Raw genomic sequence first — 25246 nt, 5'->3', positions numbered from 1 at the left:
ATTTTTTTTTGTCATCCGGCTAATATAATAGGGAAAAGCACTCCACATAATATATGTCCATGTTATCATGTAAACCGAATAGTTTGTGTCAGGTAGGCCATGAAATCTTAATTGGACTCCTATTTTTTTGAGGCGTAGTTGGACTCCTTATGCATTGTGACGGGTGTCACTGGCCTGAGCGAGGCTGGTCGTACATGAAGACACGATGGAGAAAAAAAATCCTTCCATATACCTTGTTTAATAAACCGAACTAATACAATGCATTCGAGGGCATATTTAAAAAATTCACCTAGTTATATTAGTAGTATAGATTAAAAAAAGTTAGCTACAATGCCTCCAAGTTTTCAAAAATTATTCATGTTTTGAAAAAATGTTTGCCTTTCCAAATTCAAAGTCCAAAAAATATTTGTGTTTTTAAAAATGTTTGCAAATTCAGAAGAAACATTCACTACAGTACCTCCTAGTTTTTAAAAAATGTTCGTGTTTAAAAAAATATTCAGCTTCAAAAAAGCAAAAAAATATTTTATTTTTAAATGTTCTATATTAAATTTATAGTTCACAACTTTGAAAAATATTCGCGTTCTAAAATATATTCCTTTTTGAAAAGAAAAAAACTGTTTTGCTCTCAGTATATGACGTGGCTATGGCTTAATATCAGAAGTGGCGCAACCAAATAACAGCAAGCCTTGTTTAGTAGAGTGGCTAGCAGGTTGAGGTGTTGAACGTGAGCACCTGGGTTCTCCCTTTATTAGGTAAAAAAAGATAGGATTTTTCAGATTTTTGTTTCTTCTTTATAGTTTTGGTTCTTTTTTGTTTCTTTCTTGGTTTTCTTCGTATTCCTCAGTTTTTGTTGCATTTACTTTGTTTATTTGTTAGTTTTATCTAGTTTCCTTTTTCTAACACATGTCCACTTTTTGTGAGTACATAATGTACTTTTTGAGAGCACAGGTGAAACCTTCTTTGATACACTTTGGACATTTTACAAATACTTGATGTACATTTAAAAAAAGATGTTTTGAAAATTATTTGAATACACAATAACATATCCCAAATCCACGTTGTACATTTTTAAATGGCAATAAACAAATTTGTAAATTACATGAATAAAATTTTACATTGTATAGATATTTTTATTTTTTTCATGTATATTCATAGGAAATACATGATTATTTCTTTAATATGTCACGTACATTTTCTTAATGGTATAAACTATTTTTAACCTACAAATTGTTTTTTTAAACATTGCATAAATAATTTTCAAAATGTCATGATTGTTTTTGAATCATTTGAATTCTCCTTTGAAATCTCACACATATTTTTTTAATGGCTCGAATTTTTTATATTATATTTTACACAATTTCTTTGAAAATATACGAAAACAATTTGAATGTCGTTAACAATTTCTTAAATGCATCGTTTGTTTTTCAATGTACGGTTTGTTTTTGAATTACGCGAACACTTTCTGTACATTTTATAAAATGACACGCACATTTTTTGAAATGTTACATACATTTTGTAAACACATGATTACCATTTTTCTTTACATGTTTAACATTTTTCAAATGCATGATTAACGATTTTTTTGAAATTTAGTGTAAAGTTTTTCTTGTAAAATATTTATGTTTGGAATATTTTAAAAAAACTAAAAATAAATATTTAAAATGAAAACAAAAATCACAAAAAAAGAAAATACTTCAATGATGCAGTGTGACGTGAGCATGCGTGGTCACTGGCCCAGTCCACCAGCGGCAGGCGACACTGTGATAGGAATCGGTCCGGGCGGCACATAGCCGCGCGCTGGCGCGGGAGCTCCTAAATAGCGTGGTGCGCGCTGGTGAACGAGCCAGCACCCACCTTCTCTTACCCCCGTCGCGCCACTTTGGCCCGGCTCATTCCCGGTTCTGGATGTGCTTTGTGTTTCTTTTGCCAATTTTGCTTTTATTCTTCTTTAAAACAATTCAGGACTACAAAAAGGTTAAAAAATTCCAAAAAAATATGAATTTTGAAACAAATGGTCAAGAAATCATTAAAAAAATCACGAGTTTCAAGACAATGTTCATGAGTTTAAAAATGTTTACAAATTCGAAAAATGTTCATGAATTTGTAACAAATGCTTGCTTATTCAAAAAAAAGTTCATGATTTTCGTAAAGAATGTTTGCAAAAATAAAAAAGTACACGTATTCAATTTTTTGGCGTGAATTTTGAAAATGTTCATAATTTTCGAAAGAATGTTCTAAAAAAATTTAAATGGTCGTGAATTTCTAAAAACTTCCCAAATTTTGATAAAAGTTCATCGATTCAAAACTGTTCGCCGATTGAATAAAACACGTTCATTAGTTTCAGAAATGTTAACAATTTAAAGAAAACGCGAATTTTTAAAAATATCCTAATGGATTTAAAAAAAATGTTCACGAATTTTTAAATATGTCTATGATTTCCTAAATATTTCATGGTTTCAAAAAAGTTCACGAATTTGCAAATTGTTCACAAAATAAAAAAGAAAAAGGGAAGATTTATGAAAAGGATAGAAAAGAAAAATTTAAAGGAAAAAACAGAATGAAAAAGACGAAAAACCCCAAAATAAAAGACGAGAACAAGGAAAACCGGTTTGGGAGGGTTAACCTTCACAAAACCAGAAACGAGCTATGTTGGGCAGGCCCAAACGTACGCAGCTTGGAAGCTGGGGATGCACGCTGTCGCTAACCAGCGAAGCAGTCCACACGCTCGTGAAAGCCGGAGGCGAATCCATCGTTGGCTCGAGACTGTTCTGTTTGCGTGCGCTGATGACCGGAGGCGGCAGGGGACCTCAGGCAGCTACTCCTCCGGTGGGACTGTTTACTCCGGCGTACGGTGGATCGTCGGCGATCCAGTTAGCAATAGCTGGGCGAGCAGCACCGGTGAGCCCCCAACCTGCGCAAGGCCATAACCAGAAGGCATCAAACCGCAGCAGATTGGCGACGGAGAGGGCGGCCGGCGGCTCGGCACACAGCAACTATGTGAGCCATTCTCTGTAATTTACCGAGAGATTCCGCAATTAAAAGGCCCACCGTGGCCATTCCTAATTACACTTGTTCAAACTTTCAGATTAGGAAGTCTTTATTGTTGACACCACAAGTGAAACTGTTAGTGAGAACTCGTATTCTTCATGCTCTGTGGAAAGTCCCTGCTTGAGATCATAATATGAACAGAACTCAAGCTGTTTTACTACTACATGATACGAACACCAAAAATACGTCGTTGCTCTGTCTTTGTCTCCAGTGGGACACTAATTCTGAACTAAACTGATAGCAGATCAGCTCACTGAATGAAGAAAATAAATAGGCATTTGTTGCACTAGAAACAGAAGGTGATTCCTCCAAATAGACAAGCTGACTAGGGCTTCACTTTATTGATTTTGAGAAAGGAGTAAGGAGTCTTAAAGCAGCCATGAGGGCAGCAGGGACGCCGGGCAAACTGACCAGGTCAAAATAGATAGCTCATCATGAGCTAGCTAGCTTTCAGGCAGTAAAACTGAGGACCTTAGAAATGTAATGGTTTCTCAACCGCGGAAAGCAAGAACAGAATAGAGGATCAAAGAATTTTAACTTACAAGAGTGTAGACAGTATTCAACACAATAATAAAAAATGGAAATAGGCCCGCTGAGTTGGATGCAAACCTGGCGTGCCACCAAACTAGCCTTATTACAAACTGAACATATCAGGTTAACCAAATAAACAGTACAGGCAAAAGCACACAGAATTAAGTTCATTTCGCTTACACAGAAGGAACATGAACTGAACATGCAGAAGTGCTCGGAAGCATGCAACAGGGACCGGGAAGCGGATCAGCGAGGAAAGCTTGCTGATAGTAAGAGTGCCTGCTCGGCGCTATACTGTCTGCTATTGTGATCATTATTGTTGCTTATTTGAGCTGGTGAGTAGTTTAGCTCGGCTGAACGCCCTTGTGCAGTGTTTTTATTTGCTACTAACAACCTTTCCAGTGCCATCTCCACTTGTCTCATGGTTGGCCTATCCTCACCCTTCAAGCTTAGGCATGTCAATGCGAGTGATGCAACATCTTTTGCAGCCTCCAGACACTCCGATATGACTTGAGGATCTAATATCTCACATAGCTTATCCTGCCTTATCACCAAGATGAATTGTGCAATAAGGCTTCCGCATTCTGAGTGCATGCCAGTGGATGGTTTCTTTCTTGTGAGCAACTCCACAAGTATGACACCGAAGCTATAAACATCACTTTTATCCGTTAGCCTACTTGTTTGGTAGTACTCGGGGTCTAGGTACCCAAATGTACCTTGGATGGCAGTTGTAACTCCTGTTTGATCGATAGGGATACCTCGAGAAGCTCCAAAATCTGATACTTTAGCAATTAAACGATGATCCAGTAGAATGTTGGCAGATTTAATATCTCTGTGGATTATGGATGTCAAAGCAGAGGAGTGCAAATATGCGAGAGCACCTGCAGTTTCAAGAGCAATCCTCAGTCGATCCCCCCAAGGCAAGGATAGGGCACCTTCAACATGGAGATAATCAGAAAGAGTTCCATTTGAAATGAATTCATAAACCAATAATGGGACTTGTGTCTCTAGGCAGCATCCAAATAGCCTCACGACGTTCCGGTGGTTAATTTGTGAAAGGATGGCAACCTCGTTTATGAAATCTTCGATTTCTCTTTGGATTGTAATTTTTGATTTCTTGATGGCAACCACATCCTGATTTGATAGTATTCCTTTGTACACAGTACCATGACCACCACCACCAAGTTTACGGGCCTCATCGAACTTGTTTGTTGCCTTCTCAAGTTCTTCTAAGTTAAACATCATCCTTTCAGCAATGTCTTTGTCCACCAGTTGTTGTAACAACAAACCCCGATTTTCTTTGAAGTACTTCGCCCTGAGCCTCTTAGCCTGTCGAGCCTTTAACGTCTGCATGAAAAATATGATACCAGGCACTAGACATATAAGGCTTATGCCACCGCCAACTGCTAGCACAAGCACACCTGTAAAGTATGATAAAAAAACCCAGTGAATTTTGAACAAATGCGATTGTCATGTAAGAAGAAATTTTGGTACACTAAAATCTGCAGTAAACTTTGTCTGACTTGGGTATATTTGCAATTGATCGACCGGAGAGGATTTGTGGTACACGGGTGCGGGGGCACCGAGCCCCTTGCGCATGCGTTTTCTTTCAGCTTTAGAATTTAATTTTTTCATATCTTTTCAACAAAAAGTTCAAATTAAGTTTTGTTTTCAAATTCATGTTGCTTGTGACGAGTGCTTTCAAATTAGATCCATTTTGGATCTGTTTCGATGTATTTTTAGAAGTTCATTAAGTGTCAAGCGTTGAAACTTAGTGCGAGCAAACGAACAAGTTCCAAAAACTCTAAACGTCGAAATCTATAACTTAGGGCGAGCGAACAAGAAAAACGCAAGTTATTAGAAACTACCGAAGTTTCAGAAACTAAAAAAACTTGGTGTGCCCTTGTGCAAGATCCAAGGACTTCGTGGATGGTGGGGCAATAGGGTGGCCAGCCAGGCTGGGCAGGTGCGTGTTCCCATGCGTGCCCCTGCAAATTTCTGGTTGATCCACATGTTTTTTTTGTAAGCCAGTGTGAGAAAATATTACATTTTGTAAATCAAATTTGGTCTCATGGAAATTCAAGATTCATGCTCAATTTGGGGCTGCTAAAATGTAATTTCCTAAACTTATTCTATGGAAAAGTAGCCGCGGAAATAGGCGGCAGCTGAAGTGGTTCCCATGGGACCAACAGAAAAAACCTATTCGACCCTGCTCCCCCCCCCCCCCACCTACCCATCGCCGCCACTGGCGGCGAGCGCCTGCGTGCAAAGCTCGGTCGGCGTAGGTAGCAGTGGGGCTTCTCTTCCTTCTCAGGTGGTCTACACAGCGAGGGATGCGAGGCCACTTTGGGAACGCGGCACTCGCGTGGGGTGTAGCGGCAGCGAGGTGCCCGACCGCGCCAGTGACGTGGGTGGGCGCTAGGGCTGCGGCGGCTTCGCTGGCTTGCCGACACGCGGGGCGGCGAGGGCTGCTGACGTCTGGTGCGAGGTGGCCTTTGGCGACTTGAGGATCTGGAGTCAACATGGCACCCGCAGGGTATGGGTACGGGTAATGTGTGCCCAAACCCATACCCGTCTCAATATTTTCCGCCTAAACCCGTACCCGTACCCGCACCTCGGGTTTTAAATTGTTCCCTTACCCGTACCCGGCTAGGTACGGGTAATACCCGCGGGTAAAAATACCCATCTCGATATTTATATTTCAGCATGTTCAAAGTTGACTAAACAATCATGAAGGCATTCAAATAATCCAATCATACACCATACACATTCGTCAATAGACCAATCATCAACACATTCATGCAACATAGATATTCAAAAAACGTGTTAAGTTCAGAGCATCACCAAATTGGACGCTTGTCATGCTCTGCCCTTGTCATTGGCAGAGGTTCTCGTAGGAGTAGCCAGACGTTGCATAGTGCAGCCGCGACCACGACCATGTACCACCTTGTAGTCACCACGGCACCCGGACATTTTCCCTTTTGAAGGTGGCTGGAGGCGCGAGGAGGAAGACGAGAACAAATCTACTTGACAAGTTGTACTTAGCGCATGGTAACTCGGGTTTTTTTTTGAATCTAGTCAATGACACATGTGACCTACTTGACATGGTGTGGTAGTATGCGGGTTTCCGGGTTCACGGGTATGGGTATTGCCTTCCCGTACCCGTACCCGCCTAAACCGATGGGTACAACTTTTTCCCCATTTAGAAACCTATGGGTATTTTTATTTCCCATATCCTTACCCTAATAGGGTTTTTACCCGCCGGGTTCGCGGGTACCCATTGCCATGTTGAATTTGGAGGAGGTGGTTGTTGGCTCTCAATGGCCTCCAGTCCCGCACTGGCGGCGCAGTAGCTATGGAGGGTCCATTGGTGGTGCAGGCAACTCGATGTGGTGGCCCGTTTGCCTTGGGATGCGTTGCCGGTGGTTGGTTGGTTGCGCAACCATGCCTGCTTGATTTGGTTTGGTCAGATCTGGCCGTCGGCGCTGCATGGGGCGCGGGGCTGCTCGCGGCGGCGGTCAGGTGCTCCCACATGTGGCGGCTACATTTGGTAGAGGCTCAGACCTCCTATGGTTATGTTGGCACCGTTTGTGGAGCTCACAATGGTTGCACGGGTCATTAGCACCGTCACTGCAGCCTTCGGCGGTGATGGTTGGTGTCCGGCGGCGGGTTGCGGGCAGCGGTGGAGAACTCCCTTCTCCTAGGATACGCTTTGACCTGGGGCTTGTGCTTGGGCAGTCCGGATCTGGGCCCGAGTCGGGATGGGGCTCTTGCTCCCGGTAGGTGCGGTTGGGCGCGTCCAGGAGGTGCTCATACTCCCTCCGTCCGCTAATAAGTGTATTTCTAGCTTTTGTACTAAGTTAAAGTTTTAAAATTTTGACCAACTATATACAAAAGAATAGTAACATATATGACATCAAATTGATATATTATGAAAGCACAATTCAAAACGAACCTAGTGATAGTAATTTAGTGCCATAAATGTTGCTACTTTTTCCTATAAAGTTGGTCAAAGTTTTAAAACTTTGACTTAAGACAAAAGTTAGAAGTACACTTATTTGTGGACGGAGGGAGTAGGCGGTCAAGTGTCTCTCCTCGCTGGCACCATGGGCGGTGGCAGAATTTCTCGGGACTCTCCGGGAGGAGATAGGCCGACGTGACTGATGTGGTTTGGTAGCGGTGTGATCCGGCTCACTAGCGTTGGCGGCGGGCGGCGCATATCTGGATCGTGGTGATGGACGACGTCTAGTGGTGCGCAGGTATGGGGGGGGGGTGACTTAGCATGCGTTGGTTGCCTTCATGTTGTGCTCTTCTTGGTTGCTGCTTGTTAGTGACATTGGTACGAGGATGGCTCTTGGGGTGTTGTTGTGTCATCAGTCGGATCGGCGCTGATGACCGCAGACATGGCGGTGTTCGAGCGTGCTCGGCGGCGGCCGTCGGAAGACACTGGGTTGTATCCCCCGGTCCACTATGACCGGCTGGGGAAGCAGGTGTGGGCGCTTCCTACAGTGGAGACGCCTACCCAGACCCGGTGGCTTGTGCCGGGGTAGGTGCGTTGTGATGTGGATGGTCGGCGGTGCCTTGGGGAATGGATGGTGGGGCGGAAGTCCCAGATTGCTGGCTTCACGGTTGGCTTTCCGGCAGGCTCCATGGTGGCAGTGGTGGCTCCACCTCATGGTCGTGTGGGCAGCAAAGGGTGTACTGGCGAGAAGCTCTGGTCTGCTCTAGCAATGCCAAGAGCTGGTATGGATGAGCTGACCCTCGTTGCGGTGGTGACTGGGACTCCTCCTGGTGGTGTACGCGAATTTTTGAGTGAAAGCTTCATGTTTCTGGCGCTGGCACCGGTTGCGCCTGTGGATGCCGCTTGTTTCCTATGTCATCATGGGTCTCGTCCATGTGCTAGGACTCCGGGTAAAAGCCTTTGTTTGTGCTCGGACTGGACAGCGGCGGAACTTCTTGCCATTACCCTCTCGCGGGCATTGTTGTGGAGCTCAGGATTCTTCTGTCAGGCCTCGGCTAGGTGTTAGACTTGTTGTAGGCTCATGCTATTTTTTGATCTGTTTTGAAATGCTGATAGTTACCGAGTTACTTTTGATTACTCCCATGCAGATGCTATATTGATATAATCTTTATGGCAAGCATAAACTGTCAAATCTCCTTAACACTAACCATTAGGGAAGATGTGTTTGATCTAGGTAACCTTCTCTTATAGTCATAAATTATGAACACTCTATGTAAACTTGTCAAATATTTATGCATGTAGTTCATTTGCTATTGATATCAGCCATCCTAAGAGCTGTATAGGGACATATATTTTTGGAGCTCGGGTACAGCTACACACTTCGTTAGAAAAGGTATGTTTGAAGTTTTTTTAGAGGGTCTAAAACTTGTAGATGTATCAACACTCTATGCACATTTCAATTTGGTGAATTTCTTATTTTGTTGTCTGCTGTAAAAAGGTAGAGATGAGGGGCTAGGAGCTAAACACCGATTTTTCATGCACCAAAATTTTGCAGATGCAGCTAATGCTTGTGTGAGCCCCCCCCCCCCCCCACACACACACACACACACTCCCACATGATGAACTCTGTTACGAATTATCATACATATAAACAAGATACTACTTTGCTTTATATATGTCACCATTGCAGAACTGGTCTATCTGAATTGCCTCAACAGAATAAGAATGATGTAAAAACAAAAGATAATAATGAAATTGGTAATGCCAAGTGTGTTGAGTGAGTTACCCAATGGATAGTGGTGCTTTTGACACCCACTTCCTCTTTGCCTGCCATCGCCACGCAGGCCTAGAGGACAATAACACGCAACTACCCCTTGCTCATCTTCACTGCAGTACTCTAGGTACGTGCAGGGGTTCCTTTCAGGTTGAGCGCACACACTCAAACCTAAAAGATAGCCATAAATCATCAGTGGCACTAATAATTTAATCCTCTATGGCTACATCAGTGCTTGAGAACCTGAGGTACTTCTACCATAAAATAGACATATATATGATATATTTGTACAGCTTGGAGACCAAGATGAAAGTGTGTGCTTAAGAAAAACTGAAAATAAAACGGATATGATGAGTACAAGAGTTTACCTTTAACATTTTCTTATAGGGTGCATGCAATCAACTTTATTAAACGTGTACAACTAAGTTAATAAACAAGAAAGTATTTGGATGTTCATGTGCAAGTGTTATAAGTAGATCTGTCATCAGAAATACTTTAATTCGTTACTATTTTTCTTTTAAAGTAATTTCGTTTAACATGTAGGAGTAATTGTTAAGGTCAACGGTCAAAGGTATACATTGGAGACGGCATCCATATGTTAAATCATGTAGAGAGCAACAGAGGTTGTGCCTAAAAGTAGCTTAGTTGTAGGTTTTGATATCTGCGAAATGTTAAGTACATTGTGGCAATACACGTTTTGTTTGATTTTTCTAATCTAAATATAAAGTGTTAGATATTACCAGCAGATTGATTTTTCCAGTTGATGGGTCTTGGTGTCTCGTTGCAGCCTGTCCCTGTCCTGTAACCGTCACCGTTCCAGTTATGGGGACACGAGCAAGTAAAACCTCCTTCGGTGTTGTTGCAGAAGTCCCAAAGGCTGCATTCGTTGCTGTCGAAATTTCGGCATTCGTTGATATCTAAACCAACAGTGCAACACTTCATTTCAGAAATCAGAGAGGCATATTTCTATTCGTAAAATCAGGCTAAGTAATAGAATTTCCTATACTGCTGAACCTGATTGTCCTGCTGTCTATTGTGTGCTTTCATGTGAAACTGCAGGTTAAATTGTACTCAATGTTATAGGCCATGGATATCTTTGGTGGATGAAGAAATATTCACCTAGACATCCATCCTCGGCGTACGGATTCCCGTCATACCCTGCGTTGCACTTGCAGAGATAGCCCGCTCCACTGGGCGCGTCAATGCATCCACTCTTATTGTTGCAGTGGAGCGACGCCAAGTTGTAGGTCAAGGCCTGGTCGCATGTGCCGTGTCCGACTGCCCAATTCAAGACCATCAAGTTGGCACCACCTGCGGCATTGGAGAAGGGCGTCTGCTCCAATCTGATATCACCGGTTCCGGTGGTCTGTGTCCGTGTACCGTTGCGGTCGTAGCAGACTTGGCTGATGGGTCCGGCAGAGATGACGACGAAGCCTCCTTGAAGGGACACATCATGGATTTCATAGCTATGCTTGCCGATCGGCAGCATGGCTTCCTTGTTTGGCCCACATGTTACCTCGAAGCCTGGTATGGAACTGCCTCTGATGCCAAACGGATAGGGGATGCTGTTGCACATCATGTTCGCCCAGTGTTCCCGGCCGCGAGATGGATCTGCCTCCGGGGGTAGCCCCAGTCCCCGCGAGAGCGCTCCTTGGGGCATCACTGAGAAGTGGACGAGCATGAGCGCGAGCTGGCGGAGCTGCCGTGCGTGTGCGGGCATGGCAGATGCCGCGGTTGATCTGCTCTCTCTTCCGCGCGCCATGAGCATGAGCACGAGCGGACTCAGAGGGCTGCTTCCTGACTTCCTCTCGTTTGTGCACGGTGTTGTTGATATGCTTTGCTCGAGTGTCGACCTTTCTTTCTAGTTTCTTAGTATTCCCAGCCTCACATCTCATAGGAGATTTTGTGCAGAAGGCCCTCAGATTTTTTTTTCAATTTTAGAAATGGAGGAGGACCCTCGGCCTTTGCATCTGGACGATGCATGCAGCAACTTTATTAATTATTCACATAAGACCTTACAAAATCATACAACAGCAAGACTAAAGCCACCGTCTAGGCAACATCTGCCGCAACTCCTATCCAGTTGATGTAGGGATGCTGATAGTTTAGGCCTAATACCAAACAGACCTCGCAGCCAAACCTAACATCTATGACCCGAGGTCCCAACCAGGACGCCTGCCGGGTATGGGGCACCCACCAGTCCGGCGCACTCTTCCACCCGGACGCCTACCGGGTATGAGGCCGCCGCAGCCACCTGCCACCAATCCATCTTCAGAGCTGTACTGTTGCATCTACCGTGCTAGGTCTCTCTGCCATCGACGCCACCACGACCCAGACAGGCGTTTTCCTCCTGCGCAAGTCCATCCTCGCATATCGGACGCCGAATCTGCACCGCGCCATGCCGTCGAGGTCCGTCGCCATCAATGTGTAGGATGAAGCACCGCTCCACCTAAGATGCGGTCCACTGGTCCCTCGAGCCCGTGCACACCTCCAAGAACGACGCTCCCAAAGGGGGACGACATAAGAACGCCGCCGTCTTCCGATCAACTGATTTAGGGTTTCCCCCGGAGGTAGCAGACAGTGACTTTGAAACTCTCCTCGGTGATGCCTTCAAGAAGGCAATGTCGCAAAATAGCGTCGCCACCGCCGGCTTTGGCAGTAAGCCGAAAGCAAGTTTTCACCCGGATCTGTTCGAAGGACCTCCATCAAGCATCTCGTGCACGGATCGCCGCCATCTTTGTCGGGGACTGGACGATGGATCCAGGCCGCCGCTGCCTGACCGGCCATGGCACCACCGCGGTGCCTAAGCCGGTGCCGTCAGGCCCACCATGCCCGCCTGTAGATGCCCTCCAGATCTGCCGGCCCGCGGACGAGGCATGTGATCTGGGCCGCCGCCACAGGTGCTCCTCGGCCGCGGGGAGAATGCGCCTGCGCTGTCGTTGTCGTCACACTCGCCGCCGGGCGCCCGCTGCTCCTTGCCGCTGATGCACCGCCGATCCATGAGCCGCCGCCGCCGACAGGAGATCGCCACCACCGCGCGAGGGGGAGGGCCCCATCGCCGCCGTCACTGGCCAGGCAACACCGGCGTGGCCTCGGGCGGCGGCAAGAGGAGGGAGAGAGGACCGGAGGCCTAGGGCCGACGCGGTAGGTCGCCCCCCGTGTCGCCAGGGGCTGGCGACGCGGGGGTAGGGACGCACGTTGGCAAAGGCCCTCAGATTTATGTCTTTTTTATCTAGAACAAAGATATACATCCTCCATCCTAATTCGCAATAATCTCGATCTGCGTGTGCTGTTTTGCAATTTCACAATCTCTGAAGAGATGTCGATTTCTTCGGTCATTGTCACCCGGAAGGAAACGGCAGCAACTGTAAATATTGCATCACAGCCACGGCGAAGACCGGCCGGCCTTGTTTGCGTGACTCAACGCATACAGGTTGAGATCGACGGCCATTTTCCATGGACGAAAATAAACCCGGCGGTGGGCCTAAATGGTCTGATAGTGCATGCTACGACAACTGAGAAAGGATGGCACCCGTAACTGCATGTCATTGTTCAGGTCCACGGTCCACCACGGCTGGCTACTTGCTGAGCGGCTTCCGCTTTGGAGAAGAGATGCCGCGAACGTTCCTTTTGGCCGGTGTCGCTCTCCCTTCCATCACCATCAGTGCCTTGTCCTACTTGTGGAAGATGGATGGACCATGAACGCCGGATGTACATGTCCATGCCCGCCACGGCGCCACCACGGAGCATCACGCGCAAGTCTAATGGGAGACCAATGATGGACGTAGATATGACCAGCAAGATTTGAATCCTTGTGGTGTTGGAAAATTAGGCAATTTCGTGATTAATTTCAAGATATAGATTATGATCGAAACTATTATTAGCATGCAGTTGTCTACTCCGTCCGTCCGCGAATAAGTGTACCTCTACATTTTGTTCTAGTCAAAGTTTTAAAATTTTGAACAACTTTATAAAAAAACAATAGTAAATTATATGACATCAAATTGGTATATTACCAAACTACATTTCAAAATAAATCTAGTGATACTACTTTAGTGCCATAAATGCTGCTATTTTCCAATAAAGTAGGTCAAAGTTTTAAAATTTTGACTTAAGATAAAACCTAGATGTACACTTATTCATGGACGGAGGAAATAGCATACTAGATGAACAGGAAAACATGTACACACTGGCAACGCACATGTAACAACAACCCTAGTTAGAGTCATGAACATATCTGGACACACATACTATTCCTTCGTAATTGTAGCTACCGCAAAAAGATGTTGTTGACGACGACGTTGGTGAAGACCGGTCAAAGCAGACGACGCTAGAGATGTCAGTATGCGACGCCACCTGACATGGATGGTAGATGACCCATGGTGATGAATTTGGGCAGTCGCGCGAAGCGTTTCCCAAAAACCTAATCCGCCCTCTCCTGATATAGTGTCATCAGGGCAAGAGGTTCCAGAGACCCTGCTCTCCCGCTCGCTGGTGCATGCCGGCGTTCGGGATAGAGTAGACCACGGTGATAAAACCCTAGCTCGTTTTCAGTGTATCTTTGGCTTTTGTCGGTAAGTCGTATATATAGGAGGACCAACGCAGTATTGTGTCGCGATCACGACCTCCATCAACTTTGTTGACAAGTTATAAATTTACAGGACAACAAAACAATCAACTTGTCTGCCGATGGGACTATGATTTCCGGTGTTCCATCGGGAAGTCTACATCTCAGTCCAGAGCCATCAAGTTCTAGGGTTACTGATCGAGGAATTAAACAAAGAGAAGAGGATGGTGGAGCGTTGGAGTCGAGAGGTGAGGGGTGCTTTTTGGGGAAGATTCACCTTGTGGAGATGGTGGATCGATGGAGAAGAGAAGCACCGGGATGCACAACCATCCTTGGTCGTCCCCGACATTGCCTAGAGGTCGGGCGCCCAGGGCCCCACATGCCTTGGTAGGGGGAGGATAGAGGGTTAGTGGACAGGGTAGTGAAGTACCACGGGTGCGACGCCATCTCGTTGGTCTCCAATCCCCGCCGGTTGTAGGTGGCACCGCATGGCGGGAGGGAGGCGGCGGAAGCTTGGACGGAACTAGTGGGGAGATGAACGGGGAAGGGAAGATGTGTGATGTGTCCCTTGGAGTGCGTCAAAACCGTTTTCTCACTGAAATACCGACATGGGATAGAAAAACTGGCCGGCGGAAAAAAGGGTCGGTGGAGGCGCCAATTCCCCTAAAGTAGAAGAGATATAGGCAAAGCATTTCCTATTCAGCCCCGCTGCCCGTTTTCTTTGTTAGGCATGTGCGGCGCTCACGTACAGGACCAGGCCATATAAACTTCTAGCTAGCTCCGGTTTTAGGAAGCTACTAGATGATTGCGGTTTACTTTATTTCTATGATTTTTCTGTGCGTTTTTTTTGTAATATTTTTCATTTTATTTCCCTTTCCCTTTTTATATCATTTTCATTTTTTTTAAAAAATTAAAATTTAAAATTCGTGAACTTTATCAAATCTGCTATATTTTTTTTCAAATTCTCATATTTTTTTCAAATTACTTTTTTCCAAATCTGTGTACTTTCTATTTGAGATGCATCAAATCGTGAATGTTTTTCAAATTAGTAAACTTTTTTCAAGTTCGTGGATCTTTTTGAACTTGTAATTTTTTGTTAAATCCATGAACATTTCTCGACTTCGCGAAATCCGTGAACTTTTTTTCAAATCCATGAAAATTTTCCAGATTTGCGAAAAAAAGTCCAGTTTAAGTTTTTTTGGCCAAAATTTAATGGTCTAACAGTTGACCGGTCAACCGTGGACCGATGGAACGAACAAACAGTTGATCGGTCAACCGTGAACCAAGCGAACAAACAGTTGTTGGCCAGCGCATGAGCGTTGCCTCGCTAAGAGCATCTCTAAAACACCCCTTTAGAACCGCGACCCTTAAACCCCGGATAAGGATGGAGAAAACTGCGGTTTAAAGGTCGAAATTGGCTGCGGCGAAACAGAGCCCGCAAACCCGAGCGGTAAAAGAGAATATCCCCCGAGATACTCGCCGCGACACTTGTCCTCGCCGCACAGCTCGTCCGCCGGCTCTCGCGCACCTGCTTGCGCCGCGTCGCCAGATTGCTCGCCCGCAAACCCGAGCGGTAAAAGAGAATATCCTCTGAGATCTTCGACGCGACACCTGTCCTCGCCGCACAGCTCGTCTGCCGGCTCTCACGCACCTGCCTGCGCCGCGCCGCCAGATTGCTCGCCTGCTCGTGCATGCTCACCTGCGCAGCTGCAGCTCACCCGCCGGTGTTTCGCACTGCTCGCCGCATGCCGCCGTGAGAAATTGGATGGAGCACTCTCGAGCTGGTTCGGATTGAGGCGAGGATACGTAAAGAGAAGCCGGACTTCACCGGAGCTGCAAGAAATTGATGGATAGGGCCCTCTGGTACGGACGGTGGCGCGTGTAGAGAGCGGAGAATTCCGGCCAGTTTGTGGCATGTATATTGCCCTCCAAACGGTATAAATATAGATTTGAGGCTCGCGTTTTCGGTGGCCTGTAAAATGTTTACGGTTCTGTGAATTTTTACGGGGTCCGTTCTGGACACAAAATTGATGCGAAACCATAAACCCGTCGGAATTTAACGGGTTTGGCGTCTTTAAGTTTTCTTTTTGAGAATTAAGTGGTCTTTAAGTTTGGCGTTTTTAAGTGGTCTGCTAGAGATGCTCTAACTGGCGCCGCAGGTGGTAACTAGGAGCTATATGTATCATTTTGGGCAGCAATAGCCATAAGCCCATCTGGTCTTTCTCTTAGTTGGGCCACAGCAGGCCAGACCACACACGGTCGTGAATACAGAAACGGGAAGGCGGAAAAAAACGGAAACTGGAAGCTACGGCGGCGACCCCTCCGATGGGATTTTTACTCCGGTGGAGGTGGACGGCGGCTCGTCGGCGCTCTAATTAGCAGTACCCAAGCGGGCAGAGCTGGTGAACTCCCAACATGCGACGGCGAGGGCTGCCGGCGGCGGCACGTGGCTAGTAGGTGACCTTCCTACCCGATTTTACAGAGAAAATTACGCAGTTGAAGGCCGATTGTAGCCATTCATAGTTAGACTTGTTTAAAATTTCAGATTTGGGAAATTTCTTTGTTGACACTACAAGAAATTGACAAGTGAAACTGCTAGTGCATATATACTAGTATTGTGATTAGGACCTGATGGTGGCCATTCTTGGGATCTTAATGTGTCTGCTTGAGACCTTAATGTGAAGGCAAGCTGTTCTACTACAGGATACGAAAACAAACCATACATCACCCTGTCGTCCGTAGAACACAAACTCTGAACTGAACTAATAACAGATCAGCTCACTGCCGATAAGAAAATTAATAGGCATTTGTAGCACTAGGCACAAAAGGTGATGCAACCAAGTAAAAAAACTAACTTCACCTTCATTCCATTGATTTTGAGAAAGGAGCAAGAGAGTCTCAAAGCAGCCATGAGGGCAGCAGTGTGCCGGGCAAACAAGCCAGCAGTACATCATAAAGAAGTGAAATACTCATCATAAACAAGCGAGAGTAGTAAATACTAAGCTACTTATTTGGAAGGAAAGTGAAAATAGATACTAGTTCATCATGAGCTAGCTAGCTTTCAATCAAGCAGGGAACTGAGGACCTTAGAAATGCTGAACCGAGGAAAGAAAGAACACCAATAGACCATCGCAGAATTTTATCTTACAAGTAGTGTATTAAACACGATTCTCATATTGCTAATCAGAATACTAAAAGTTCCATATATACCGCCAAATGTCGTAGAAATTAATGCATCCAATTCCTCCTGCAAAGTGCGGGTATCATCTCAGTATCACCAGTGCCAGCGCAATGAAAGAAGTGTAGCTTTCATGCATTGAAGACGATCGTCAGTAACACATGCTGGACTTTGACATCGCCAGTGCCGACACGCTTCTGGAAAAGTGAAGATCAATCTCGACGTATGTAGTGCGCTGATGCTTAACTGGATTGCTGGAGAGGTAGATGGCAGTCACATTGTCGCGGAAAAGTACAGCGGCATGCCGCGGTGGTCGAGGAAGTTCGGTCAGTGGCCGTCGGATCCAGCACAACTGAGCGACGTTGGCGAGGGCTGTCGCTTAGATGAACATGTAACGATGTTTGGCCCGAGGAAACTTCTTAGCTGAACAGTTGGGCATACTCAAGCAGTTGTAGATTTCTATCGTGGTGTGCACGATCTGGTGGAACATCTCGCGCACCTGTCGCTCCAGCGAGTCAAGACCGCCCTTGAGCGTCTGACACACCTGCACGAGCTCCTGTGCGGCCCCCCGCACCTCGGCATCCTTCTCCTCGCTCAGGGGAAACTGCGGGACGTCCGTGATCTCCATGAGCTGCTGGGACCATCGCTCCATCTGTTGTATCTCCTTGAGCAGCCCGCGTGAGTGCTTCCGTTCCTTCTTCTTGAACTCCTCGGAGTGCGCCTGGACACCGCGGTCCTGGCAGGGGATGGCAGCGACGAGCAAGCAGGTTGTGAAGAAGAGCACGACACCAATGGTGCTCATGGCGGAGGCGAGGCCGCCCGTGGCATCCTGCGCGGAGGGTACCGGCAGGTTGCCCCCGATGGCCCGTAGCTGGCGCGAGGCGGACCAGGACCGGGACACGCTCCACGAGAGGGAGCTGAAGCGAGAGCCGCTGCTTCTGCGGTGGTGGCCCTTCTGCTGCCTCCCGCCGTCCTTATCGTTGCTGGCCCGGCCGAAGGAGTGACTTCGCTGTCCGCCGTTGGCGTCCTTGTCTTGGATCATACGGATGGTGAGGTCGGTGAGCGCCTTGCGGGCGCGGCGGATCTGGCCCTCCCCAAGCGGGGCGCCCGGCGTGGAAGCGAGCGCTGCAGCGGCAATGGCGAGGTGCTTGCGCCACTGGCGGAGCAGGTCCACGCCCTCGCGCAGCGCGTTGCAGAGATCAAGCGCCATGATGGCGCGGTAAAGGAAGTCGGCAACGAGGAGGTCGTACGGGGGCCGCCCGAGGGGAAATCCGAGGAGCATGTAGCGGAACTCCTCGAGGCAGATGAGGAAGGTGTCGATCAGGCGGCACGTCCAGGCGATGGAGAGGTCCCTCGTCGGCGCGGCGGTGGCTTCGGAGGATGGGAGCAGGTGAAGGAGCAAGTCAGCGGCGAGGCGCTGGAAGGCGCCGAACTCGCCGTCGGCTACGTTAATCTCCGGCCGATTTTCCTCCGAACGTCCCGTGATTTTGCTCTTGCCTTGAGCCTGTGTACTCTTATTCTCCTTCCCACCATAGAAGATCACATCTACGAATAGTACTCTGAGTATAGGAGTATTGGGGTGATACTTAATGGCAGCCTCCAACGCAGACTCTGCAGCTTTTATGTCAAATTCTTCATCATCCCGAACTCCTAATTTTACAGTCACCTCTTTAAGGCCTGTCAAGTGACTGAAGCCAACAGTTTCAAAGGTATATGGTCTCCATTGGTTTGAATTGAAGCCCATCGTAAGCTTTTGGACTTTGGCCATTGCTCCTGGCACAAAGGACAGGCATGGCGCAGCACCCATGAGCTTGAAGTAGGTGAGTACCTGGAATCCTCCCTTATCGATGAAGATCCTTTCAGCAGGAGCTGTCTGTATATATAAGGTAAGGGCAGCGAGGGCAGGGAGTCCTTTCAGCATGTCAGTATCATTCATCGACAGTCCCCTAATTCCAATCTTTAGAACGCAGAGTCTTCTGAGCTCTCCAAACCACTCAGGTAGGCTGGAGAAGATGCAGCAGCGCCGTGACAGCTCCATCCTCTGAAGAAGCAGATCCGGAGGAGGACACGCCATGTTGAAGCCATCCTCAGGGATATTTACACAAAAGGAGCCTGAAGCAGCTGGTACCAGAGTCAGGGACTGCAAGGCGGTGAGTTTCTCTAGGATTGAGCCAAGGAGTTGCACATTTCTATCCAGATTTTCTGCTTGCTGTACCGTACAACATGTGAGCTGAAGATCCTGGAGATTGGTCAGCCGTCCAAGATGCAATACATTTTCTTCTGAGTGACTGCCGATATCAAAATACCCCAGACTGCAAAGAGATGTCAGTTGGGCAAGTACACGGGAAAGAATACACTCGCTTGGAATGCGGAGGTGGAGTAATCTCTTCAGATTAACAATATCTGATGGAACAGCCGATAATCTTGCATCTACTTGCAGTGTACCCAAGTATTGCAGCTTTCGAATCTTGCCTGGAAGCTTGATGGTGATATTACACTCAATCTTGAGATATTTTAGTTGAAATAGCTTCCCGATTGTGGTGAGGTCAAAACTCTTCTTGTCTCGATCAGCCCAAATATGAAGAATCAGAACTCGAAGAAGTCCATAATCCCTAATGTAAGGTACACATTTAAAGAAACCCCAAAACATAAGTGATCTGACTTGGGATGTTACGATACTTTGTGGCATGCATGCACCTTTTACCCCTCCAAACTGGACGGATAATCGGCGAACTTTGTCAGGAAGTGCAAGAGTTGATTGAAAATAGTCCACAGTGATAATGAAATTCTCCTCCATGGATTTCTGCCTAATAAAGTCCAGTACCATCTGGTGAACAGTACAAGACAACACCCTGCCGTTATTATTGGTGTCCACAGCTTGGACCATTCCTCTGCTGACAAGCTCATCAAAATAGCCGTCAGCAATCTCTTCTGGGTCTCTCCCAGCCACAGGACCGAGAAAACCTTCAGCCACCCACTGCTTCACCAATTCATCCTTCTTGATCACGCAGCCCTGTGCATACATGCTGAGATATAGCAAGCATGTCTTCAAACGAGGTGGGAGACTATTGTACATAAGGTGTGGAAGACTATTGCAGATCATGTCCGAAGTGGACGGCAAAGAATCCTGTATGTGCTTCCATTTTTCCATTACGTTGTTTGATTCACCTGCGAAGAGAATGGCCATATTTACAATTGCTAATGGTAAACCGCCACATTTCCTGATAATCTCGTATAAAACTGGTTTAATATCTGTTGGACAACCATCTTCAGAGCCAAACACTGTACTGACGAATAACTTTCTAGACTCATGATCATTAAGAGGTTCCATCTTATATATATAATCTTGCTCATAACTACAGCATGCCTGTGCTACATCATCAATTTGTGTGGTTGTAATTACTCTGCTAGAACGATCACCAGTCGGAAAAACACCGCTAATAATATCCCATACTGATGCAGTCCATAAATCATCAACTACGATGAAGTACCTGCACAAGTCTTATGTTAGGTCAAACGTAACATACTAATATGGAGACCACACATACTGTACATGAATACTCCCTCCGTTCCAAAATACTTACTTGCATTTGTCCAAAAATGGATGTACCTACATACTAAAATATGTCTAGATACATCTATATTTTGAGAAATGGAAGGCATGTATTGTGAAACGGAGGGAGTAGTTAAGATCCAATATTTTATTGGGACAATGTGCTAGGCATCTGTGCACACAATTAGTAATGTTTTTATAATATATACTAAAAATACATGACAGGTGAACAAAAAAAGGACATATTGACACCACAAAAACAAAAAAACATTTGCCCATTAATCTCGCAGTCCCTCTTTAAATCAATGAATTAAAATAAAATAATAATATACAGACCTACATATTGAAATACATGATTACAATACCTAATTTTTCTGAATCATGTGCTAAATTTAGTATACGTCCACAAAATTAGTAAAAATCTATAATATCTAGACACACACACACACACACACACACACACACACACACACACACACACACACACACACACACACACACACACACACACACACACACACACACACACACACACACACACACACACACACACACACAATTTCACATGTCCTATAAAAACACAAGAGATGTTCATGTATTAATTGGCCTCAACAGTCCAAAACAACATCTGAAATATTTCTGTGATTTCTTTTAGGACAGACAATGTATTTACTTGAATGATGGTAAAGATTAAGAGCATCTTCAACAGCTCCCCTATCTCTAAAATAACCGTCACTTACAGAAAGTTCGGACAAAAAAGCCTCTCCAACAGCTCCCGTAAGTGGCCATAACTATAGAGGATCCTATAAAGTTGACCATTTCTTCCCGCACGTTTACGGGAAGACCATCTTCCCGTAAAGTTTTGGCGGGCTAGTAACCGCCTAACACTTCATTGTGCACCCTGCCGGAACTTTGCCGGAATGCCGCCGCCACCGCCGCCCATGTCGAAATGTTGCCGCCACCACTGCCATGCGTCGGAACACTGCCGCTGACCGCATCCGCGCCCGTGCTGCCTCGGGCCAATGACCGACGCATCGCCCCTCGCGGGTGGCCGCCACGCATGTCACTGACTGGCAGGTCCTAGGGAACTTTCTAATTTTGTTTAATTAAAAATAAAATAAAAACAGGTTCAGGGGAAGGAAGTTACGGGAACTGACAAAAGTAGCTCTCGGACAATTTCCTCAAAATTTTACAGTCATTTTTTGAAGAAGCTGTTGGAGTTGCTCTAGTTACCTTTTGCCTTGCAGATGTTTACTGACAGCATCAATAAGGTCCGGCACATCAGGAAAGCCAAGGGGTAATGGCGCCTTAAGTTGTGAGATCATGTTGGTGAAAAATGCCCTCATGTCTGGATTCCGAGACACAATTAGGAAAGCGCGGCACTGAAATTTCCCACCGTGATTGTGGAACAAGGTTCTGGCTACTGTTGTCTTTCCAGCACCTGCAAATCCAAAAAGAAGAAAAATAAGGGAAACTCCATGAGAAACCTGATATATCCTATTAGTTCTTTTTTGGACAAAACATACATTCTATTAATAGAAAAGGAAAAACATGAAATTCGAGTTTTTCTCAACAGCAAAAACCTGATTCCATTAACGAACAGTGAGACCAAATATCGAACAGGTCCCATGAGAGATTACAGTCCACAGAATTATACAAGGGCATGAGAAAAGAAAAGAAAGATCAGCCCTTGTGGGAAACGTGGCAGGGACTCTCAAAGTATGTCACCATGTGGAGATGAGCACCTTCTGTGAATGACACGCTACCCACATGGCAGAGACTCCCACATGGTGGCATACGTTGATAAAGTCAGCCATGCCATATTGCGAGATGAGCCTTCTGTGAATGACATGCTACCCAGACGGTAGGACACATGGCAGCCATGCCGCTTCACCATCGACCAGAGAGACCGCCGCGAACGGACGCCATCTCTAGCTGCCACCGGCGAACGAAGGGGAAGACCGGGATTGGGGCCTCGGAATGTTTGCCGAATAGGAGACTTGGAAGTTGGAGCTGGAGAAGACGATGATCCAGGAGCTTCAGCAGCTGTAGGAAAATGCCCCTTAAATGGACAAACAACTTCAAAAACCATTTGAGCAACGTCGGTGCGGAAGACGATAAGTCACTGCATCCCATGACCGAAAGGCGGGCCCCCAAGATGGAGGTTAGAGAAGGACGACAACGACCAAACAGGACAGCTTTGACATGGGAAGGTTTTCCTCCGATGTATGGAATTAGGAAGAACATCACTAGAGAAATAAAAGGCACTGCCATGATAAAACAAGAGAGGCATGCAACGACTAGAGGCAACCAGCTCCGACTAGGAAGGAGTAGAAGAGGCAGCTCTATATTAGACTAGTTATTATAGTGGGAGTAATATAGGTAGTAAGATCTTGAAAAAAAACATAGGTAGTAAGATGAATGTCACGTAAATAAAAATAATAATAATGTGATAGATAATTAGAGAGAAGAGAGACAAATAAAAGAACATAGTATACCATCACATATCGCTTCCCAATGAAAAATGACTTTACAAAATAATAAATAAAGATATTCCTATATTACTCGTGAGGGAGTATCTATGTTATCACACCTATGACACTATCTACTATGAAGGTATTAATATAAACTGGTAATATATTCATGATATTTGACCCGACAAAAAAAACATGTTATTAGTCTAAATTATTTCCCCACTATGACTAGCCTCATAGGAAACTCGTATGGTTGTGGTGGAAATGGCTGAAGGGATGGCAAGGGAAGCAGGAATCCAAAGAGAAAAAAAAGCACGCTACAAGAAAGTAGAAGAACAATGGGCAGAGATATCTCTTTCCCGTGCGGAAGTTATGGAGTGTATGGTCTATGGGTACAACTGCTCGAAGACGGTAGCACGATATACTTACAATCGGTTGGAATGATGGTCCAATATTAAAATAGGTATTTAGTCATCTGGCCCTATTTTTGTGGGTTGTGGCGTTTTGATTCTTTTTGATTTGCTGCTGCTTGTTTTGAATCTGGTACTATGTTGATACTTTATTTAGTAAAATGGGTGTGCGCATCGTTTGATGCAGACGTCGGAGTAGTCCTCTTTTCCCAAAAAAAAAGATATCTCTTTCCTGACCCAAGAGGCCAAGACCGGGGGGAAGAAAAGGAAATCAGGTGCAGCGTGATCTAGCATAGGGACTAGGGAGGTTGTTTTGAGGGGTAGATACGGATCTGACCAGAGGAAGGCGGCCACCCAAGATGACGCTGGATCCTCCAAATCAACAAGCTGAATCCCCAAGACGCCATTAAGGACAAAAAAGGCTACACAAATAAGCTACGCTAAAGGAAGGATGGGTTCCTCACCTACCTAACTCGTCGCCGGCGACAGCGGCCGGGGAGGAGAGGGGAGGGGCCGATGGGGACAAAAGGACGGGCGAGGGGCTCTAGGTGGAAGAAACGAGGATAGCTGGGGCCTGGGGGAGAAATTCGTGTTGAAGATAGGTTGTACCTGCACACCCAGTTATGGGTATCACCTTGAGTGTCTGCTTGTCGTCGCCGTCTAAAGCCAGCAGCTCGACAAGTCTGTTTGGAAGCTCCACAACACCAGCTTTGCTACGGCCATAGATCGGAACTGGCAGCTCGGCGTTCGCTTCGGAGGTGAGCCAGTTGACCCCGGATCCCCCTCGGTCCGCTTGCTTGATGGTTTTGAGAGGAAACCACTGGAAACGTTGGCGTCTTTCACTCGCATCCTTTGCGCGAGCAAGTAGTTCTGAAAAATCGAGATCAGTGCCGGCCCCAACGAACTCGTCCAGGTGATCCTCCATGTCGTAGCAAAGCTCCCGAACAATCTTCATCCACCATCCGCTGGTGAAGCTAGCATCGTCGTCGTCCGACAGATCCTTCAGGGAGATGAATAACTCCATGAGAGGACGGATCTCATCTTGCGGACACTCTTCAGGACCGATGGAATGGAGTTTCCGGAGGAGAGGGCCCATGGGCCCTAGAGAAGCTGTGATAGGAACCTCCATCGCTGCTTGAAGAGAAGCAGGATCAGGATCATCCATCTCCATATCACGATCAGGATCCTCCATCTTCGCCCAGACCACAGTGTCAAGAATTAGTCAACAAGAACATCCATCTCCGGCTGAAGTAAGATCCAGATGATTAAGTTTCTTATCGTACCCTTGTTATTAGAGAAAGAAAGCCCAAGAGAATATGCAAGAAAGGGAAACTTTACCAGGGAAATCTCGACGTTGACGAGCACCACGCGCGCGGAGGCTCTCAGGTTTAGGGCGTGGATAAAGTGAAACAACACGACCCAAACAGCCCCTCTTCACACGCTACGGGACGGAGAGAAAGGGGCTTGGGTGCTACTCTAATCCATCCAAAAAAAAGTCTCTAAAGCATCTCCACCCCCTTTCCCTAATTTTAAGTATAATAAAAGCATCTCTAGCATACTCCTTATTTCGCGGGCTTTTAAAACCGTGATAAGGGTCACAAAAGACGTGTTTTAAGAATCGATTTTACCTCCCGCAGAACAGACCATGCAAACGGCACTGTAAAAATGAAGATTCCTCTCAGAGATGCTCCACGCCGTCCTCCTCCGTCTCACCTCCTCATTCCCCGCCGTCCCCTGGACGCTCCCGACG

At 46.2% G+C, this 25246-nt stretch overlaps 2 protein-coding genes across 2 annotated transcripts; both read right to left on the bottom strand.

Annotated features, from left to right (window-relative positions):
- Window positions 1–3686: 3686 nt before the first annotated feature.
- On the bottom strand, window positions 3687–11126 carry LOC123038308 (wall-associated receptor kinase 3-like). The gene is made up of 4 exons (XM_044462164.1): window positions 10434–11126; window positions 10055–10231; window positions 9327–9485; window positions 3687–5000 (listed from the first exon to the last, which is right to left on the bottom strand). The coding sequence occupies exons 1-4, from the start codon at window positions 11080–11082 to the stop codon at window positions 3826–3828; spliced, it is 2160 nt and encodes a 719-aa protein (XP_044318099.1). The 5' UTR covers window positions 11083–11126; the 3' UTR covers window positions 3687–3825.
- Window positions 11127–16773: 5647 nt separating this feature from the next.
- LOC123191211 (disease resistance protein RGA5) lies at window positions 16774–25041 on the bottom strand. Its single transcript, XM_044604015.1, has 4 exons — window positions 24835–25041; window positions 24106–24741; window positions 21846–22053; window positions 16774–20550 (listed from the first exon to the last, which is right to left on the bottom strand). The coding sequence occupies exons 2-4, from the start codon at window positions 24686–24688 to the stop codon at window positions 17439–17441; spliced, it is 3903 nt and encodes a 1300-aa protein (XP_044459950.1). The 5' UTR covers window positions 24689–24741; window positions 24835–25041; the 3' UTR covers window positions 16774–17438.
- Window positions 25042–25246: the final 205 nt, after the last annotated feature.

The sequence above is a fragment of the Triticum aestivum genome, chromosome 2A (assembly GCF_018294505.1).
Source record: "Triticum aestivum cultivar Chinese Spring chromosome 2A, IWGSC CS RefSeq v2.1, whole genome shotgun sequence".
NCBI lineage: Eukaryota > Viridiplantae > Streptophyta > Magnoliopsida > Poales > Poaceae > Triticum > Triticum aestivum.
This window is presented reverse-complemented; position numbering and strand designations above follow the sequence as displayed.

Excerpts from the sequence above, each read along its gene's own strand:
- LOC123038308 (XM_044462164.1), bottom strand. The coding sequence starts at position 11,082 with ATGCTCATGGCGCGCGGAAGAGAGAGCAGATCAACCGCGGCATCTGCC. Across the intron at positions 10,232-10,433 it reads CGCCGAGGATGGATGTCTAG|ATATCAACGAATGCCGAAAT; the intron begins GTGAATATTTCT and ends CTGTTGGTTTAG. Across the intron at positions 5,001-9,326 it reads AAAGCACCACTATCCATTGG|GTGTGCTTGTGCTAGCAGTT; the intron begins GTAACTCACTCA and ends CATACTTTACAG.
- LOC123191211 (XM_044604015.1), bottom strand. The coding sequence starts at position 24,688 with ATGGAGGATCCTGATCGTGATATGGAGATGGATGATCCTGATCCTGCT. Across the intron at positions 22,054-24,105 it reads ACCCATAACTGGGTGTGCAG|GTGCTGGAAAGACAACAGTA; the intron begins GTACAACCTATC and ends TTGGATTTGCAG. Across the intron at positions 20,551-21,845 it reads AAACATCTGCAAGGCAAAAG|GTACTTCATCGTAGTTGATG; the intron begins GTAACTAGAGCA and ends AGACTTGTGCAG.